At 40.4% G+C, this 16,575-nt stretch overlaps 1 protein-coding gene across 1 annotated transcript in view; it reads right to left on the minus strand.

Moving 5' to 3' along the window:
• The window catches only part of LOC112140817 (regulator of microtubule dynamics protein 2), a gene marked incomplete at its 5' end in the record, with an annotated part of 26,035 nt that extends 12,439 nt beyond the window's left edge, over positions 1–13,596 (minus strand). The window contains 5 exon segments of the mRNA XM_024263829.2: positions 2,394–2,471; positions 5,659–5,734; positions 10,814–10,874; positions 13,239–13,341; positions 13,419–13,596. Coding sequence (XP_024119597.1) covers positions 2,394–2,471; positions 5,659–5,734; positions 10,814–10,874; positions 13,239–13,341; positions 13,419–13,596 — 496 coding nt within the window.
• Positions 13,597–16,575: the final 2,979 nt, after the last annotated feature.

The raw sequence follows: 16,575 nt of genomic DNA on the forward strand, positions 1-16,575 counted from the left end.
CCTTCCTGACACAACCCTCTGTATTTATCCGGGCTTGGGACCGGCACAATGAGACCCTGGCTTGGGCCCCCTCGTGGCTACATTAGTCTTTATATCTTGCAATGTTTAAAATTTTAAAGATATAAAGATCCTGATATTGACAATTTAAATTGCTGTCACATATCTCTGCTGAATCTCTTTAAAAGTGTGGGTGCTAAGGTGGCTTTTTCAAGTCTGGCTGATATAACTTTTTAAGGAGATGTGAAGCCTCACTGCAAACTGAAAATCTCCTATAGACCAAAAACACCATGATCACAACACTACAATATCTGGTGTTTCTGTTCCATTAAACAAAAAGAAAAAAAGAAAAAAAAGAAAAATAACAACCCGTCTTTCCTTCCCGGATTGCACTAGTGGATGTGTGCTGCACAGTTTAATCAGATCAATCTCTGCACTTTGTTCCTGCCAAGGGGATGACAATATTATAGATGGCTCACAAAACATCAACAGCACACATTTCTGTCATGGTTGAGCCCTGCAGTCAGCCCCACCCTTCCTGTTTCTCCACTCTAATTCCTTCCACCTGTGCTGATTGACTCCACAGTCTGCTTCGGCTGCTTCCACTCTACTTAAGGTCCTCAAGCTCACTTCCACTCTGCCAGTTCATTGAGTGTATTCACATCCCAGCAATTATAGTTTGATCTTCTAGTTGTCCCATGGTATTGACCCTGATTTTGGCCTGGATTACGAGTTTACCCTGTCCCTTTTTTGGAGTTTCCTGTCTCTGTTCCCTCCTTGGGGAATGTGGATTTTCTAGAGCTCTCATCTCATTAGGCCCCCGAAAGAAAACAACTCTACGCTGATCATCACCTACCAGTGGAATCTATCTAATTCTTTGTTTTGGAATCCTCAGCAGATCTGCTCATGTCAGACCCTCTTAGGGCTGTAACGAGTATCCGGGTGCTCGGGTATTCGCGATTTGCTCCCGAAAATTCGAGTACGGATATTCGTGACGTCCAAGATCGCCGATTCGGGATCTTTATAAATGTAGTAAATTGTAGCAATATGTGATCATAATATCATCTTGGCACAATGTATTTTTGCTCTGAAATGCAGATTAATGTAGGATTTTAAGTTTAAGAACTAAAACAAAGCCAAAAGAGCCGTGGTACTGCCAACGGAGGTAAACACATCTTCGTGACTGTGAAGCTTCCGGTTTTTAAAGTAAAACTAGCGAGAACTTTTTTCTGTTCAGAAACTCAGACTGAACTTCCGCTCACAGGCATAACTTCTGAAACTACGAATTAGCTTTAACAGCGGAGCTTTAGCTCCAGTGTTTACATTCCTTTGGTTGTGGTAACTCTTCAACATTTGACGCAATTAACAAAACTCCAGCTTATTCTGAAGAAACAGCTTCGCGCTGCTGATGGATGTAATCAACGTGAATCAGCTTATTCTGCTGCAGAAAAAAAAAACTTTTTTCATACGGGCTCACCATCAATATGTAGTGCTTAGAACGTAAAATATTGAAGAATTTAGAGGATAGAAAACTGTGGAGAACATTTTCAGGTTTTGCTGTTGAATGATCCAAAACAGCAGTGATTGTTATCCTTCTTATGTTGTTTTATTGCTGATCCAGAAGATTGACAAACAAAATTTCTTTTCATCTGGACCTTTTATTTATTTATTTATTTTTTTCAGTTTTGTTCATTCTGATCTCCTGTTCTAAATAAAGGTATTAATGATGATTAAATACAAATAATTTCAATTTTCATCCATCCAGTAAATAGACATACACATAGCAATAAACATAATGAAAAGTAAGAATCATGGTTTGATCCGTGAATCGTTGAACTTGGTTCGTGAATCGAATCCGATCGCCTCCAAAGCAATGATCCACAGCCCTAGCCATTCTGCACTATAACCCTCTGGAGTATTCATCAGTCACAGCTGCTTCTGAGGATCTCCACGTAAGCAATCATCATCACCCCCCAAGATTGGATCCTGAACTACTAATAACTTTGTACATATCTGACTTTCAGGCTCTCCTGTGCATCTGGCAGCATATCAACTTCCTCTACCTCCCAATAAACCCTTGGATTCTAACCTGTTCATTGCTCTGCTGGGGTTGTCTTCCTGAACTCTTAACAATTTCAGTTCTATCATTTAAAAAATATGATTATGAAAACAATTGTGCAGATCTAAAAAAAAAATAAATTGTGAACATGACCCAAATAGAAATCTGATCTCTTGATAATTTTGACTGAAAGCTAACGAAGGCTGGTTTCGGTCTCCCATAGTGTATTCTGGATTGCAAGAGGGAAAAAAATCTTTGAGGAAACCTGACACGAGGGCTAGCAAACATGTCACAGTTTTTTTGTGAGGACAAATGAAAGATGTAAGGGGTAACATACACTGTAGCACCAGCGGCCCAGTAGATAGTAAGACAGAGGGTCTTGAGGCTTCAGCTCGATGGCTTTATCCAGATGATCCTAGAAGTGGAGACAGACGGGAAGAAGATTTTCACTGTTGATTCAAAATACAGCTGTTCTATGCACTGCCTTCTGTTCTGACCTGATCTGTCCGGGTTCACCAACCCACATGTATCTGTCACATCATCATCCTTTCCAATCATCTTCCTTGATAAGATTAGTTTTCATACCTTCCCTCTGTAGGATTTTATCTCTCCCTGTCTTTCAGCTGTCAAGAGTTTAGAAAGAAATCATTTTGGGAAAGCTGCTGAAAAAAATACTGTTCTACATGCCAGTTTTATGCTTCCCTTTAACTGGAGGAAGAATAACCTCACTGCTTCTGCTGTCAAAGAGCCAAGAGAGTACACAGACCTAAGGTACTGATAACGCATTTTACTTGATTTAATAACCTTTTTATTTAGTCAACTCAGAGTGAGTCTGTGTATCAATTTTGGTGATTCAAGGAAAATGTTTAGACATTTTTACATTTAGATACTAAGTCATGTCACAATTCACTGCCGAATAATGTGAACAATGTACTATATTTTCCTAACTATAAAGGCTGATTTATACTTCCAAACGATTCATAATCGCTCGTGTCGCATCCACAACAATATGGTCTCGTTCATACTTATGTTAGCTGGAATTGATTGCGACTCTCTACCATAACTGCGATGTACTTCTGACTGCTGTTTATACTTTTTAAGCAACGCGATCGTGTTCTGCGTTTATTTTAAACATGATCAGCATCCCGCTCAGACACCTACTTGCAGCATCTGAGAGGGCACAGACACATGAAAGGCAGAGGAGGAAGTGATGAGTTCATCCACCAAACAGAATCAATCAATCAATCAAGATACTTTATTAATCCCCTGGGGGGAAATTCATGGTTTTTCAGTACAACCAAGAACAAGACAAACAGAGAGAAGTAAACAGACAGTTCAAGGTTCACTGCGGAAGCGTCCACTGAGCGGCGCCCATTATTAGCTTGGGAGAAGAAGGCCACGGGGGGGGGGAGTTAATGGGTGGCAAAAAAAGGTCATATCTTAACACTGCGTACAATGTTTAGATACAAGCAAAAAATACACCATAACAAAGAAACACAATACATTCGAAGACACAATACATGAGGTTTGGTGGGTGGGATGGGCGGAGGGGGGGGACACCTTTGCAACAGTCCTTTAGCTGCTTCCAGGAGCACACATCCAGACTACGCTTGGGAGGGGAGGGAGATTGCAGGAATACCGAGGTCAAGGAGGGATGAGCAGCAGTTATCGTCTCCACACAGCTGCCTTTCACACTCTGTAGAAGCGGTATGTTTTGAGAGCCAAGGCAGCGCCATCGGCTGGGGGGGGGGGTCCGATAAGATAGGATTGTTTCAGGCACCAGCAGATGTTTTGTGCTGCAGGCTGAGTCCTTCACTGGTCTGACTGAGTCTTTGAGGCAAATTTCAAGATGGGCCGGAATGTGGGCAATTTAGGCCAGTCTCCCTTCAGTTCGGGCAGTAAGTCGCTCCAAGTTGACATCCATCTTCCGCACAAGTTCAAGGGTCGGGAGCATTCTGCTCAGATGGGCAAGAGCGGCAGACTGCTTCTGATCCACTTGTGAAAGTCTGTCTCCAAGAGTCTCTTCTTCCCGAAATAACTTCCCAAGGAGATCAGACAGCTCGCCTCTCACCGTCTTCAGCCCACTTCTAGCGAGCATCACCTCGCTTCTCATGAGCTTCACCTCCGAGACCGCCTGATAGATGAGATATCCTCCAATCCCAATAGTGAGGAATCCAAAAATCAGGATATACATCTTCAACATCTTCCACAGACAGCTGGGCCAGACACATCAGCCTCCACTTGCCCCATGGTTCGTTGGTGTATCCAGCCGCGTGGGTTCCGTCTGGGCAGGAGGGGTCCGCTTTCCCATTCCTTAGCGTGGAGTAAATTTTGTCGATCGCATTAAAAGACCAGTGGATCAGATCCATTTTCAGAGTTCAAAAAGCAGAAGAGTAGTCGAGAGCAAAAACAGCAGCTCACAGGGAGACAAACAGAAGCCTTGGGAGGAACACAGGAGGGGAGGAGAGAAAAAAAGTGCGTCTGTCCTCGGCAAGAGCCAAACATGGAAACACAGAAGCAGGAAATACAAAGACATTACATTAAAAAAAGGAACAAACTGCACTCTCTAGTGCAGTAAGATATAAGAACGAAGACATTTTCCAGCAACCTGCTCTATTTTCTATCTAGTTGTCCACTCTCTGTCTCTCTCTGTGTGTGAAGTTCGGTATTTCCTCATTTTTTCAGTAAGTCTTCATAATTTTTAGTGTTTAAATACATTTTTCTGGACAGAGTTTTATGTGTAGTCGTGTACTCTAATCGCTGAAATAAATTCAAGTTAAATGATGCGATTTGCATGCGACTGCACTCTGGGCGTAACATTTCAGTCATGGTGATATCATCAGCAGGTGCAGCATTCTGATGCGACTGAAGCGACTTCTGCTCCGATGGCCGTAAAACCACTGTGACGAGAGCGATTACGGATTGCGTGGAAGTATAAACCAGCCTTAAGGGACAAGATGTAAATATAGACAATGTGGCTTATCATCTGGAGCGCCTTGTATATGGATTCATTCTTGTTGAGAGGAACACGACTCTGTTAAAATGCCTGGTTAGATGTTGTTATATGTTGAATACGCTAACACGGCTAACTTGTAGCGGTGCTGGACTGTGTTTTTTTTGCATGTTACTAACCAGGGTGGGAGTTTATGTGTTGCAAATAAAGTTGGGTCTTACAGGTATTGTGAACAGTCTAATGGGGCTGATGAGTAACAAACAAGTTCTAGATATGCTGTGAACACAGTTAATAAAGTCGGACGAAGTGATGGACTTCTCTCTGATTCATTTGTTTCCCATAATGCATCTTTTTTAAGACATAAATCAAAAAATAGACCAATCATTGATGTTGCGTCTTATAATCTGGTGTGTATAAAGCTGTATTTCAGAGATCAACAAAGCATATTTGAAGAGATGGAATATAAAAATATGACTTCTGTGACTGTACTGAATAATAAGGTATTAAAGACAACAAAATGCTTTTGCTGTCTAAAGATGTGTTTTAGACCTGGTAGAAATATATAATAAATGACATGCTGTTTTTTAAGTGATCGAGATGTTTATGTATACATGTTCATGAACTCTACAACTACCTGTGTGTGCTCTACCTTAAAGATGTAGCCATTCTTTATTTTGTTTTGTACTGTATCGTACTCTGTCATGACTCCACACATGATGGCAAACCTGTGAAGACAAGAGAAAACACAAACTACAACCGTTGATGGGCAGCTTCTGCTGAAGACTAAACAATATACACAATAAGCATTTTGAACTGTAACTATCCACATTGATGCTTATATGCAATAAAAAAAAGAGAGAATATAAAGGGCAAACAAGGATTTGGCATTCTGCAACATTTCCAGCTTAAAAAGGTGAGAGAGGTATTTTATGTTTATCATAGGTACACTTGAAAGGTGAGAGACAAAATGCAATAAAAAGGAATCCCATCCCAAACATGGCTTTATCAGTCTGACAAAGCTACTTGGATAAGAGGTGAAACATTTCAAGGAAGAAGATTCAACTTCAAGACAATGTCACCTGTATAAGAACTTCAACACCCTAAAGGTGTTTGATAGTGTTGAACTGACAACTAGTTAAGTTCATTTACCTTACACACCATGTTTCAATGAAAACCATGGGACTTGAAGTTGGAGGAACTGGTTCCTACAGGTCAGTTTAAAATTACGATCAAAAAAGTGGAAATGAGAAGCACGGTTTATGAATATTTTAAATAGTTTAATTAATTTTATTGTTGATTGTTGTTGATTACCCCTTGGTGTATATGTGTATGAATAACTCCTTCTTCACCCCAAGGGCTCCTCAGAAGAAGAGATGTTTAATCTCAAAAGGAATATCCTGGTTAAATAAAGGTAAAAAAATGGATAAAACAATCAAAAAAAGAATAATTTTCTTGAAATGTTTCCAAAGACCTGTAGCATGGTAGGAGCCCTACTGTTCTAGTATTTTAAAAATATTGTGGATTTCCTCCAGCCTCCACCATCTTTTTTAACTCAAAGTGCCAAATGTTGCAACTCCTCAAAACTCTTACTTTTTTCTGCTCAATTGGCCAATTTTGGAACAGTAGTGATGTCTTAGTCACATGTCCCCAAATGGGTCAACACCAGTATGGGTGATGCAGGTTTTTTGGTTGCTCGGGGCAGTTGAGGTTTGTAGAGAGAAGAGGCTGCATCATATAAGGAGCACAGGTGTGTATTACAGTTCCCTTCAGGCTCTTGCAGTCACCTCAAGGGACGTCCTGATGGACGGCTGTAGTGCTGATCATTATGCTACCGTATAACTTGTGATGAGAATTATTATATTCCAGTCTTAAAGGTTTTAAAAAAACTGCAGTTAATTGTAGATGAAAAGATAAATCTCATCGTTGAGCCTGTTTTTCCTCCTCTTCCTTCCTTTTTAACTTTTCTCTATATAAGTCAACGAAAATGGCATGTCATTTGCTGGTAGCGCGGTAACCAAAGCAGAGGGGGAGCGAACACTGACGTCGCTGTGGTGTGCCCCTTGGAATTGCTAAATTCAACCAATTAATGAGACAATTTTTGCACGTGAAATGTGAAAACAAAAAAGCAGTCTTCATTGGCTTTGTCACTTTAATTATGTCAGAGAACAAGTGGTGATGATGAAGAAAATGGAAAAGCCGTTCAGATCATTCCTTTTTCATTTTATTTAAGAGACAAATAATACAGTTAAATTGCGAAAATAATAAAGACTCTGTTGGAATTGCATTGATTGCATTAACAATTAAAAAAATTACAGTAAATCAAAGGGCAACTGTTGAACAACACTGGGATTAGATTAAGATGATAATTGAAGTTGGATCTTTTAGGATTTTGGATATCACTTAACAAACATTTGGAAACACCAGGAACATTTAAAATGTAATCTGTAAAAATGATTTAAATAAAGATTTATCAGCATGGACATTTTCCCTTAAAGTTTCCAAGAAGCCGCAAGAGCTCACATCACACTATTCAGCTCTCACTCTTGAATGTATTTCTCTGCCTCGAGGTCACCAAAGCAAGTCATTTGCCTACATCTAAACTTATCTATGGCATTCTTCTTGTTCACATCAACCTCCCTCATGTCCTCCTTCTGTACATACATGAACCTCCTCTTTGGTCTTCCTTTACGCATCTTTCCTCCAATATCAGGATCCTTTTACCATCATCATTCCTGTTCTTCCTCTCAACATCTACATGTGCTTCCCTGCATTTAATTCATCTACATGACCTGATCCTCTTATGGATGTATTCCTGATCCATCCTGGTCACTCCCAAAGAGAACCTCAACATCTTTATCTCTGCTACCTCCAGCTCTACCTCCTTTCTCTGCATTAGTCTCTAAGCAAAATATGGCTGCTCTTACCACACTCTTCTAAATCTTTCCTTTCACCCTCAATGACACTCTTAGTTCACTTATCACACCTGAAGCCTTCCTCCATCTGCTCCAAACCTGCTTGAACACACCTCTTCATCTCTTTTCCACACTCTCTGTTACTCTAGATTTCCTCCACCTTCTTCACCTCTGCTCTCTGTAACCTTACTGTTCCTCTTCAGTTCCTATCATTTACAGACTGACAATATGGTCGTGGCATAACAACTGACAGCATTCACCATCACAGGATGGAGAAAAACATGCCTCCTTTATGGTTATTCAACATGTTTTGATCATAAGGTAAACTTGCACCAGGCAGTTTTTTGAAAGGCCACGGAGAATGGAGAGGTTTCAGGAGATGGGAGGTGAAGGTGAGGAGAGATGTGTCTCTCGCCTTGAAGGCTTGCTGGCTGTTTATTTTTCTTTTACTGTAATTTGAAACACCATCTGTCCTTCACTGTCTTGGGTTAGACAGAGAAAATGTCGGGACAAAATGAGAAAGCCGGTGTCTACAAAACATGACTAAAAAATACGAAAAAAATGAAGGTTAATTCCAACAAAGTCCAACTTTTTCTACTGCTTAATAGGGCTGTAACGAGTATCCGGGTGTTCTGGTATTCGCGATCTGCTCCCGAAAATTAAAGTACGGTCTAAGATCGCTGATTCGCGATCTTTATAAATGTAGTAAATTGTAGTAAAATATGATCAAAATATCAATTGGGGACGATGTATTTTTGCTCTGAAATGCATATTAATGTCGGATTTCCAATTTAAAAACTAAAACAAAGCCGAATTAGCCGCGGTGTGTTGGATGTGTTTACCGAAAGTAAACACATCTTCGTGACGATGAAGCGTCCGGTTTTCTAGGTAAAACTAGCAAGAGCTTTTTTCTGTTCAGAAACTGAGACTGAACTTCCGCTCACAGACATAACTTCTGAAACAACGAACTAGCTTTAACATCGGAGCATTAGCTTCAGTGTTTACATTCTTTTGACTATGATAACTCTTCAACATTTGACGCATTTAACAAAACTCCAGCTTATTCTGAAGAAACAGCCTCCTGCTGCTGAAAGGTGGATGTAATCAACGTGAAGATTCTGCAGCGAAAAAAAAAATACTTTTTTCATACTGGCACTCCACTAATATGTAGTGCTTAGAACGTAAATTATTGAAGAACTTTAAGGATAGAAAACTGTGGAGAACATTTTCAGATTCTGTTATTAAATGATCCAAAACAAAAGTGATTTTTATCCTTTTATGTTGTTTTACTGCTGAACCAGAAGATTGATAAAAAAAAAAACTTTAAAATGACAAACAACATTTTTTTTGTCTAAATCTTTGTGTTTTTTAATCAGTTTTGTTCATTTTGATCTCCTGTTCTAAATAAATTTATAAATGATGATTAAATACAAATAATTTCAATTTTAATCCATGTAGTAAATAGACATACACATAGCAAGAAACATTATAATAAAAAGTAAGAATCGTGGTTCAACTTGTAAAATCGTTGCCCTTGATTCGTGAATCGAATCGGATCGCCAACCAAGCAATGATCCACAGCCCTACTGCTTAACAAAATCCTCTCACTACCATAGTTAAAATCAAAAGCAAAACCATGCGGTTGTTAAGAGGAAATAGAAAATGTATTTTACTTTAGACATAATGAACTTCTTTACAAACAAAAAACCCTGACCATATCCAAGACACAGTGAGAGGAATCTGTGTTTGTTGTGACACTTTTAAGCTCAAATCTTTTTTCTGCCACTAAAGGTGACCCTAAAACGACTAAAAAAATTAACTGTTGACCTTCTGCCTGTGGTGTCCAGGTGCCATGGGCACTGACAGACACCCTTGTGTTTGAACATGGTCTTCGTTATGGACAAACTGTGAGAAGCACAGAAGGCCAAAAACACAGCACCACTTGGGGTTTAGATCAGAACAGTCAGACCTTCCAATTACACCTTTCTGTTGCCCACGTGTACATTGAAGCCTCTAAGGACAATGGAGACATGCAAAAACAACATAATACAGAACACTAGCCTTAAAAACAGAGGCTTCAATGATGAACCCCTATAAGACATACAAGATATACCAACACATATTGACACTTGGTTAAGACCCCCTGCAACAAAAATTTACGTTTTGAGTTACCCCAACTTGTCATTTTTTGATGTTCTGGCTCGTCCCACTAAATCACGGGTGCCCACTCTCCGGGCCGCAAACTGGAACCGGTTTCGTCCCAGTTCAGCTCCTTTAGTTATTTACCATTTATCAAAGCTTATCTAGTGAAAAAAAACATCATTGCTTTGAAATAAAGTAAACAAATACATCATTTTTTATATTTCAAAGCTAAGGTGATATCAAGGCTCAGCTAGGCTAAAGACAACTGTGTGAGGGATGGAGCAATTTGCAATGTTTCCAAGTTTCATTTCATGACTCCAGCCATGGATGATGTGTATTATCGGCAGTCAAGTTTTGATATGAACAGTTTTAGATGAGGAATGCACTGGAAGCTGCACAATTACAAATGAAAGTCTTGTCATCAAAGCGACTCCAAAGCTAAGAAAAACAAGGTAAATTTTTCTTTTTGTGAACGTCCGACCAACTCACATTTAGGGAAAAAATATATTTTTACACATACTTATTATGTCACACACTATTTATTTTAATGCTCAACTTGCTTTTTATTTTAGAAACAAAAAGTTGAAACATTTTTCTCATGTTATCCAATCTACAATAAATCAATTCAATTCTATCCACTCATGAGCTATTTGTTAGATAAAAAGTTAAACTGTAATAGAAAATCCACAAAGAAAAAAAGCAGTTAAAAAAATAGTAAATACTGTATTGAAGAACAAATTGCAGACGTACCATTGGTGACTTTCAGCACACAAAGGATTCAAGGTTACCGCTTCCTCCCCAACCTGTTTCCCTACATAACCAAGCAAAAACACAACATATATGTAATATAAAACACACACTTTACTCTGTACATTCGTGTTCACACCATAGCAGAGCAGACTAGTTAATATACTGGCAGTCTTGATAAACATCTATCTCTATCTCTAAGACAAAGACAAATCAAGACATTGATGAAACCAAAAGGAGACTAAAGTTGAAACAGAATCCAGGAAGATCTCACAGCTTAATTCCTCAATAGAAAGTGTTTCATTCCATCTTTCCATTGATAACAGAATGAAATTTGATCCAGGGCTCTATATATTACCACGTTTCCAAAACTGTCAGACGCTTTGACATGAGTGTCCAACAAAACACTTGGCTAAATTTGATGTAAGGCTCAGTGATGACAAAGAATTACAGACCAGAGACACAAGAGTTTGAAGCTCAGGAAACTGATTCGCTGTGGCGACCCCTGAAGGGAAAAGCCGAAAGGAAAAGAAGAAGAAGAAGATAATCTTAATATTCCTGTGACATTAGACAGTAGTGGTTAGCACTTTAGCCTGGAAGGTTCTGGTTCCAATTCAGTCTGCGACCTTTCAATGTGGAGTCTGCATGTTCTCCCTGGGCATGTGAGGGTGTTCTCTGAGCAAAAACATGCTTCATACAGTGGGGAAAAGAAGTATTTAGTCAGCTACTAATTGTGCAAGTTCTCACACTATAAAAAAAAAAATGAAAGAGAGGCCTGAAATTTTCTTCATAGATACACTTCAACTATGACAAACAGAATGTGGAGAATGAATCCAGGAAATCACTTCATTTGATTTTTAATGAAATGATTGGTAAACTCGCCCTGCGACAGACTGGCGACCTGTCCAGGGTGCACCGCGCCTTCACCCTTCAGTAGCTGTGTTAGACTCCGGCACCCCCGCGACCCCGGAAGAGACAAAGCGATCAGGAAAATGAATGAATGAATAATTGGTAAACTCTTTTGTAAAATAATTTGATCACTCAGAAACAAGCAAGATTTCTGGTTTTCACAGACCTGTAACGTTGTCTATATCAGGCTTGTGCCTTCTATTAATTACCTGTGTTACTGAAATCTGTTTAAACTGGTTTTTAGTTCAAACCTCAACACAGGTGCTAAAGGGTTGTCTGGGCCAATGGAGGTTTAAGAGAGGAGCACAGGTGTGTCTTTCAGTTCCATTAAGGCTCATGTGTCACAATCAAGGGCTGGCTGTGATGACCTGCTCTGCCAGTTTGCTCCTCTGTGCTCATTAGCAGGTCAGTTGAAACACCTCTGCTGCAGTCATTAAAATCCTGCTCCTTATCCCCTACTCATTGCTGGATCATCTCAACGCCTGCACTCTAAGCTTGTGAGCCCGCTCCCGCTCGCAGACCGTCATCCCGCTCCCGCTCGCGGCCCATGATCCTGCTCCCGCTCGCAGCCCGTGTTCCCGCTCCCGCTCGCAGCCCGTCCTCCCGCTCCCACTCTCAGCCTGTGCTCCCGCTCTCAGTCTGTACTCCCTGTCCTGCTGTCAGCCTGTGCTCCTGCTCCTGATCTCAGCCTGTGCTCCCGGTCCTCCTCTCAGCCTCTGCTCAAGCTCCTGCTCCCGCTCTCAGCCTGTGCTCCTGCTCTCAGCCTATCCTCCTGCTGTCAGCCTGTGCTCCTGCTCCTGATCTCAGCCTGTGCTCCTGCTCCCGATCTCAGCCTGTGCTCCTGCTCCCGATCTCAGCCTGTGCTCCTGCTCCCGCTCTCAGCCTGTGATCCTGCTCTCAGCCTGTGATCCCGCTCTTAGCCTGTGATCCTGCTCCTGCTCCCACTCTCAGCCTGTGCTCCCGCTCTCAGTCTGTGCTCCCGGTCCTGCTCTCAGCCTGTGCTCCTGCTCCCGCTCTAAGCCTATCCTCCTGCTGTCAGCCTGTGCTCCTGCTCCTGATCTCAGCCTGTGCTCCTGCTCCCGATCTCAGCCTGTGCACCTGCTCCCGCTCTCAGCCTGTGATCCTGCTCTCAGCCTGTGATCCTGCTCCCGCTCCTGCTCTCAGCCTTTGCTCCCGCTCCTGCTCTCAGCCTGCGCTCCCGCTCCTGCTCTCAGCCTGTGCTCCTGCTCTCAGCCTGTGCTCCTGCTCTCAGCCTGTGCTCCTGCTCTCAGCCTTTGATCCTGCTCCTGCTCTCAGCATGTGCTCCTGCTCTTGGCCCCGATCCCTTCCTGAGTTGTGAGTTATTTGTTTCAAAGCCCATTTTTGAGCCCGATTTTTTTGTTGATTAAACGTAGGACACAATTCAAACTCAGACTGCAAATCTATTGCTCAAATCTTGAAGGAAATTTGAGGGCCAACCATGTCAGAATATAATGAAACAATGGTCAAATGACGCTTGAAGTTTTGTTTCATAAAGTACCTGTTTCTGCGTGAGTCTTCTTCTCCTCCAGCGTGGAGCTGATGTCATGAATATCACAGTAAGCCCGAGTTAGCCGCCACAGAAACCTGGAGTCCTGTCCAAACTGGTAGAGTGCACAAAAGCATCAGGACATATAGTTTGATATTCAGCTGTAGACGAAGAAACTGCTAGCACACATACTTCCACTCTTTGCTTCAAAAGGATGCTGAGACTTTCCCTTTTATCGGACTCCGTTCCCTCGTGTAAACGATCAATCTCTTCTAGGAGGACGCTTAATTCATCTCGTGGTTGTTTTTTATCCCATTGTTGTCCTTCACTCGCCTCTTCTTCCTCTGAGTCTGTCAGTGCTGTCATATACCTGTCAGGACACATAAACCGTGTTTGAAAACACAATCTGCTGTCAACATGCTATTGATGGTGTAATAAACAGTCAATAAAATACTATGAAAATTACAGTTTCTACCAAGCCAGTATATAATCTTTTTTGATACATGCACTAAAATGATCTTTCTTACAGGTGATGAAACACTTCACCTAGAAGTTTTACATAACAAATAACTTCACAAGCAGATTTGCCTAAGCAAGTATTTTTATAAGCAACGAGCAGCCAAAATGCGGATTATTTTTAAAACCTTTTAACAACCAAATGGCACCACATCTGACAACAGACACGTAAAAAGTTTCCAGGAACACAGGGGACCTGTTGAGCAAGCTGAGGCCTTGCAGCAACCTCCTGACAGGTTTTATGGTTTTCTATAGGGCAACAACACTTCAAACAAATCTGTGGGTCTGGAGCCACATGTGACTATTTTATCCCTCCAGTGCTGCTCTTTTATTAAGGAAAAATAAAAAAGTTTCTAAATGTCAGAAGGTTGAAGGACAGTGCGAATCACAAGTAGAACTACAACATTTTGACACATTTTTGTGTGTCTTGTCCTGTACTACGGAAAATCAGTGGACGTCAATAAGCACAACCAGTATTAACCCTCTCCCTTATGTCGATGTGTAATCCCTTCCATGACAAATTTGGACAGGATTTGATGTCTGCCACAGACACCAGTGAAGATAAAAATCTTTCAGTATGCTGTGTTGTGGGGTCGAGATGACATGTCTAGGATAGAACAAGGGTTACAGTACACTGGAATATTAAGAGAATTTTCTATCTTTTTTTTAATTAAGGAATTTTGTGTTTGAAAAATGTGACAGTGGTCACTTAATTAGCTCAGATTACATTTTGGTTTGTTAGATTTACATTTCTTTAAGAGATGCAACAACAACAGTGAAGTTAACAGTTTTTATTTGATCACTGCTGACATTGCACTTTCTTCTTTTGCTACACTGAGATGATCATAATCAGTGTCCTATCTTTTCAAAGGGTGAAAGAAGACTTTGTGGCTCCTGCTGGGTTGTGTTCAGAGAGAAATCAACCAGAATGGCTCTTTCAGAGTTCAATGTTGCAGATCTCTAGTCTAGATGTTTTAATCAAAGATTAAATAAGCACAGAAAAATAAAATGCATCCAATTCATTTTGAATGCACTAAAAAGCAATTAATAGAACTGTGATTCATCAGTTTCTATGAGTTTTGAATGAGGTAGTTAATTCTCTGTTGTTAATTTCCCACTTCCCATGCTGACTGAAACCACCACCAACATTGACAAAAATTTGGTGAAAAAATAGAAGTGTGGTATTACTGTGGTATATGCTATGTGGATCTCAATCTGAATCTCAATCTGCTAGGTGTGTACATTTGTTTATACTTATATTTATTCTGCTGCTATGACTACTTATATTTATAGGTTAGTTACATTTTATGGATCATTTGAATTTATTGATCTGGCACGCAGTGTGACTGATGGCTCGCACTATTAGGCAGTGCAGCTTTGAGGAAGTGACTGCGACACGGAGATTAAACACAGTAAACAGCTGGAACACCCACAAAAGGTTTCAGTTTTGCTTTTGATCAATATAATGTTACATCACTGGCACCTATTCATCTGTCTCGACACATTACATCAGAACCAGCAGATCCTGTCAAAACTAATCATTTTTGACATTTTCACATAAACAACCAGGATAAAAGCAATTTGTTAAAAAATATTCATATTATACATTTTTAACCAAGGTGTGATTGTTCCAAGCACCCCCCCCCCCTGCACTGCCTCTTTATGGAAAAAGTTGATTTTTGGATTTCCTTGGGAACAGAGGTTTTATGTTCATAGGTTTATATCATATGTAATGTTGTTTTGTTCAGCAAAAGCCTAGGATTCATGGAATACATTCTCACAATATTCTGGTAGAAAACAGGGATACGCCACATTTGTGAGGTCGACAATAAAATTTCAAAATGCTCAAAATCTATAGCCTCTAATTCCAACAATCCAAATAGCTTCCCTATGATGCTCAAAGAGTTAGGAAAGGACAGATTAATATCCCTAAAGATATTGAGTGTTAATGTTTTTTGATCTACAGTAAATTTTTAATTGTTAACACAATCAACATAATTCCATCAGATTCTGAAGTATCTGCTGGATTTACATTGATTGTGTGGTTTAAAATTTACATTATGTTAAAGATTTTGTGCTCAAGCGTCACCAGCAATGCCTCAGGTGTTACAGGGTTTAATTTGTAGCTGGCAGAATTGTGAAAACAATCTGACTTCTGTTGGCCATGAAGATTCCTCGGTCCGTTCCAGATCAGCATTTATGGAGAGGATCTGGAGCAGAAATCAAATCAAATCAAATCAACTTTATTGTCCCAAAGGAAATTTGTCTTGGATTCACAGTGCCAGTGGCTGCATGACTTACATTTGTACGTACACAACTCCATATAAGTTCACTGTGACACAGCAAGCAACATACACACGAAGTTAAAAATTATAAAAGAAATGTAAAACCCCATAAAATATCAAGTAAATTATCTATGATCCATAAAAGTTGCAGTTGAAAACACAATATACAAAATAGCCATTTATAAAAGTTGGTACAACAATGAAAGATAAAAATATAAATGTTTCTAAATAAGTACAGCAGTATATAATTTAGATAAAGTTAGCTCATGGTCTTAGTGTGTTATTAAAGTAAAAGCTGTTTACATCCGCGGTCTCGTGGTAGAGGCGTGGAAAGAGGCGGACGGTTGCAATAAACTCACTCCAGAATGGCGACAGTACTTCCTGTAGGTTCCACGACTCAGCTATGACTCAGACCAATCGCTGACGATGGGTTGCAAATGGCGATATCCGTTTCAGGAAGTGACGGTGAAAGCGGCAGCCTACTTTCGCGAGGAGAGGAAGTAATGCATTTCCAATGGGGGACCTCATTGCTCGCTCAGTCCATTATT

This window comes from Oryzias melastigma, unplaced genomic scaffold, assembly GCF_002922805.2.
Source record: "Oryzias melastigma strain HK-1 unplaced genomic scaffold, ASM292280v2 sc00216, whole genome shotgun sequence".
Classification (NCBI taxonomy): domain Eukaryota; kingdom Metazoa; phylum Chordata; class Actinopteri; order Beloniformes; family Adrianichthyidae; genus Oryzias; species Oryzias melastigma.